The sequence below is a fragment of the Nicotiana tabacum genome, chromosome 5, assembly GCF_000715075.1.
Source record: "Nicotiana tabacum cultivar K326 chromosome 5, ASM71507v2, whole genome shotgun sequence".
NCBI classification, from domain to species: Eukaryota; Viridiplantae; Streptophyta; class Magnoliopsida; order Solanales; family Solanaceae; genus Nicotiana; species Nicotiana tabacum.
This window is the reverse complement of record NC_134084.1, coordinates 131893505-131898799: the sequence shown is the minus strand read 5'-3', so window position 1 is coordinate 131898799 and position 5295 is coordinate 131893505. Positions and strand designations below refer to the sequence as shown.

Genomic DNA, 5295 nt, shown 5'->3' with positions numbered 1-5295 from the left:
TTACAGCAGCTTACACACTTCAATAAATAATTCTTGAATACCGCAGCTGTGTCACCACAATTGAAGTCCATGGTGCTCAAAATTTGCAATTTCTATAAATCAGTGTGCGACATATTGTGCATAGTGTCTTGATAACCCTCAAAATGACACCAGTAGAATGTAAAGCCTATGCTCTTAATACTACCCCTTAAAGGAGAAAGACAACAATAATAGGTCAATGATGCCATTATTAGTGCAATGTAATTTCAAAGTTCAATTTTACAGTTAGTATGAGTATTCTAATCAAGAAGTGGAGTAAAGAATAATTGGCTTATCTACGATAGCAGTGTTATGCCCCGAAGCCACCCCATAGCTCTTATTCCCGATACTAATGTCGTATTGTCCAGCCCTTTCCCGGTGAGAACTTTGTTCGTTATCCATTTTTCGATTTGGACATATCCGTTGTAGGTTCCTTGTTTTAGTCTAATGAAATATTTTGAAGTGCGTTTCTTATAAAGTTGCCAAGACTTCAGCCATTTTTGTTGTATAGTTCCCCCTCCATTTTGTGCTACTATTGCTTTAGAAGGTTATGTAATTTGTTGGCATCTTCCACAGCATAAAATGGCTGACCAAATGACAATAGCAGTAGTGAACCTCATGATGCAGTACTAGTTCTCCTGCAATTGAGCCAATAACAATCTGGTCAAGTCACCTTTTTAATAGATTTAAAAAATCATGGAAAAACATGAACTCATTAAAAAGAATGCGGCAATCCCACATTACTATAATTAGCATGTAATTGTAGTATATCTATATATTGAAGCACAGTATGAAAATGAACGAATTCTCATATCCTAAGCTATTATGTTCAAGCAAACACATACATAAGTCTTCTTGTTGTCTTCCCTTGTGCTCGGTCTCCGGGTCCTCAATCTATTTTTTTCTCACGATACTCTTAACTTTTCTTCTTATCTTTTTGTAATAATGTTGTTTGTGTTTTCCTATGTTCAAAAAGGAATCTCGGTCTCCGGGTCCTCAATCTATTTTTTTCTCACGATACTCTTAGCTTTTCTTCTTATCTTTTTGTAATAATGTTGTTTGTGTTTTCCTATGTTCAAAAAGGAATCTTGTAGTAACTATAAAATTGTCTCCGTGTGACTTGTAGGTAACGGGTTCGAGTCCGTGGAAGCAACTAATGCTTATGTATTGGTAGGTTGTCTACATCACTGAGTGCGGCCATTCCCCCAACCCTACGTAAATGAAGAATACCTAGAAAGTGTTAACTAGCAAGAATCTCCAGATAATTCTCTTGAAAGCTTACTCCTTTAGTGATGAACTATAGCACTAATTGTTGTTTCTCAATTCGTTTACTTGTCAAGCGGACTATGCTGGAGTTGTACTGATAGCAAAAGAAGTCATTATTTCTTACTGATTTGAAGCTCGATTGCATCTTATACTCAAAAATTAACATGGAAAAGAGTAGCTTTGAGATTATCGTAATAAAAATGTTTCTATGGTTGGGAGGCATAACGTGTAGTCTGAAAATACGTCATCTACATTAAGACACTGTTTTCTTTTAATGTTTTGAATAGGAAGAAATTCAGCCCATGATAGTATATACAGTGGGTAAAGATTTTATCTTCTATATTTCTTTCTTTTGTAAAGCTAATTATTGTGGGCAACATTGTAGCTTTATAAAGTTTCTTTTTGCAGTAATAAAGAGATCATATTGAATGGAATTTAGTATGATTGCCTTGGGTTTAATATAACTCAAACAAATACCACCTATAGATAACATCACCTGTAAATCAAAGTAATAACCAAAGATGATACTCGGGCTAAGGGTCAAGTTAGTAATTTTTCTTACACCTACCCCTCCCGGAGTCCAGGTGTCGTATGCGCCCCCAAAATAAAAAGCTTGAATACTAGAAGACTTCTGTTCCTACAAGAGAAACAGATTAGGAAAAATACTTGAGAAAAATAAAAGCACAAATTAGAACTAGTTTTAATACAAGTTGAAGTCTTCCATGGAACAGTACATCATTGAAACTCAATTGTCAAAATTGAATAAGATAGTACTTGAGTTCAAAAGTTCCAAATTCTCATACAAAAAATCCAAACCATTTAATACAGTTAGATGATTCCAATTTTGTTCGCCACATCCAAAGCATCATAGTCTGGTGTTAACCTCACATATGCCTTCTTCGTTCCATCAGGCCTGAACCAAGATATGACAAAGCCAGCAGCTTAGATAAGATAGCAAGAAGTTGCATGAAACATTAAACATTGTATAAATGGTGAAGAATAAGAAACAACAAATTGATTTTTTGCCAGAATTGCAGTGGTAGGACTAAGTTCACTTCATTCAGAGCATATTATCTTCACACTATTTCAAATGAGAATGTTTAAAATAGTGGTGCAACACACAAGTACTTCAAGCAAGTCCGAAAAAACCTGCTTCATATAAGTTCTGGCTCAACATAAATTAGAATAAACCTTCGTATATAAATAAAAGGCTAACCAGCATAAAACTGGGAAGTTTATAATGCAACTACAGAGATATCAAAATGTTAATGCAAACATATGACAACTAAGACTACACATGTCTGTTTTCTTGAGGTAGTTTTAGCAGATGCAGAATAATGAGACAAATTCCTTAACGTCCAAATTACCACAGAACTAAACTTAACACGTAACGCTCGGAAATTATTGAACAGTGCATCAATGCCCTTATCTGGAAGGGCATCAGTAATGTTGGATAAAAAAATGATGTGTAGCTATCTTCTCTGTTAAAGAAATCAAGAGAACAACTAAAAGTGCCTATTAACCAAGCCAAAACACAAATAGGAAAATAAACAAGCTGTTACCTGATCAAGGTATTGACTTTCTTTGTCTGGATATCATACATTTTCTTCACCGCATCCTTAATCTTCTTTTTGTCAGCCTTGATGTCAACAATAAAAACAAGTGTATTATTGTCCTCGATCTTCTTCATTGCAGATTCAGTGGTGAGAGGATACTTAAGAATCCCATACTGATCAAGTTTGTTCCTTCCAGGTGCACTAATCCGGGGATACTTGGGATTTCTATCCTTCTTCAATGTCTTAGGCCGATCAAATGTAACTTTTGTTCTTATCTTTGTTGACTTTTTCTTAAAGGTTGATCCTGATTTCACAGCCTTGGCAGCCTTGACCGCTTGGGCTTTGGGGTCACCTTTTTTTGCCACATCTGCTACATAAGGAAGTCGCACTAAGTAACAGATCAAGTCATCTACTAGCAGGAATATATGCCACAGAATTCATTTGATATCTTCCTGTTATAGAGCATATCGACTTCGATTTCTGAACAACCCACATCATTTTTGTTTCAATTCAAACACTAGATTCCAGGTAAGAAAACAGTACTAGTAAAAGTAAGATATAAAACAAACACTTGATTTTCCAATCAAACCAAAAGAGTAACCATTACTCTTAGCCCTCATGATTATCAATATAAGTACCAAACCATTAGCCTTTCTAGTTGAAAATTGGAACCACTAAGGTCTGAGCATACGTCCCAAGAGAAAAGAATCTTTGTATCCAAACTCTCATAGAAATCATGACTTGACATTCCCATCTACCCAAACCTTGATTGGCAGAGTTACTCATATTTGAGCTGGTAGGAGGTACCAAATTGTCCAGCTAGCCTAGACACCACCGTAGTCTAAAAAGATCCTTAAATCCACATGCAAATCGATGATTTAAGCTTTATGAGTTCAACCTTTAAGGTTCTTAGCATTGAACCCATTTTATTTTTAACAATATGGGTTCATGTCTACTACTTGTTGCAGTTTTAGTGGATTTTTACATAAATTTATGCTCCCATCGAAAGTATTGGTTCAGATGAACCGGGTACCAGTACTCTGCATTCGCCTCTGCTTAAATCAACACATATCGGAATTGCTGGAAGATTTCAAGCTACAACTATCTCCTCTATCCCACATTCTCCAAACTCCCAATATAATCATCGCAACTATTATTCCGTAAATTTCAATCAAATGCGGTAAACTCCAAACGAGCCTTCTAATCAACAAAAATGTTCACACCTATAAGTTAAGCTACATCACGTTTCACCTTTAAATGAATCTAACAACTAGAATATTCTGCCATTTAATAAATAAAAAATTAAAAAAACGAGCTTCATCAGAAATGCCCAAGCTTCTGAGACAAAAAGCGAATACTTTTCAAGTTTCCAACAACACAATAACCTTCTTACTGAGCGCACTCTTAAAATTTATCTCTAGTTAGAGTTAAAATTAGAAATTAAATGTAAAAAAAAAAAAAAATTAGATTTAAACATGTACCTTTAGCCGGAGCCATGGGAGATAGTTCTAAAACCTTATACTGCAAACCTCAGAGAAGCTCCCGCTGTACCGCTAGGGTTTTCTCATGGAAGACAATGAAAAATGATTTATATTGGGGCCTTGACTAGCAGAGCCCGGCTTATTCGGGCCGTTGCTTTGAGGCCCATATATATGGGCTTTAGTGACTCCAACCGACTAAACAAAAGCAAGATTGGATAATATTATAATAAGATCTTTACATAAATAGCTAGTTGGATTTACTATTTTTTTTTAGTCGGTATACATAGATTTTATATATATATATATATATATATATATATATATATATATATATATCCTCATTATCATTTGTAAAATACACTACATTACACTACCTGTGACGACCCGATTGATTGTTTTAAGAATTTAAGCCCCGATCCCTTAACACTTAGTCCCTGAATGAGAGCTTAAGTTTTGAAAATTTGACAATAGTCAGAAAAGTGTGAAGACGGCCTCGGAATGGAATTCTGATGGTTCTGTTAGCTCCGTTGGGTAATTTCGGGTTTAGGAGCGTGTTTGGACTTTGTTTTGGAGGTTCGTAGCTAATTTAGGCTTGAAATGCCGAAAGTTGAATTTTTGAAGTTTCCAGTTCCATAGTGAGATTTTGATCCGAGGGTCGGAATGGAATTCCTAAAGTTGGAGTAGCTACGTAGTGTTAAATGTGCCGTGTGTGAAAAATTTCAGGTCATTCGGACGAGGTTTGATAGACTTTTTGATCGAAAGCGTATTTTGAAAGTTTTTGAAGTTTTTAGGCTTGAATCCGGTGCTAAATTGGTGTTTTGATATTGTTTTGAGCATTCCGAAGGTTGGAACAAGTTTGAATGATGTTATGGGATATGTTGGTAGATTTGGTTGAGGTCCAGGGGGCCTCGGGTGTATTTCGGATACTCAAACGGGCACTTTTAGACTTTGGGAGATTGCTGGTTTTCTGGTAT

The 5295-nt window shown here is 35.6% G+C and overlaps 1 protein-coding gene across 2 annotated transcripts; it reads right to left on the bottom strand.

The window, feature by feature from the left end:
• Positions 1-1950: 1950 nt before the first annotated feature.
• Positions 1951-4460, bottom strand: LOC107821921 (large ribosomal subunit protein uL23-like). 2 transcript variants are annotated; one of them, XM_016648397.2, is made up of 3 exons: positions 4322-4460; positions 2847-3207; positions 1951-2197 (listed from the first exon to the last, which is right to left on the bottom strand). In XM_016648397.2, exons 1-3 carry the CDS (start codon positions 4335-4337, stop codon positions 2113-2115), a joined length of 462 nt encoding a protein of 153 aa, XP_016503883.1. In that variant the 5' UTR covers positions 4338-4460; the 3' UTR covers positions 1951-2112. The 2 variants fall into 2 exon arrangements, with proteins under 2 accessions (XP_016503883.1, XP_016503882.1); XM_016648396.2 differs by having other exon boundaries at positions 2847-3210; positions 4322-4446.
• Between the last annotated feature and the right edge of the window lie 835 nt (positions 4461-5295).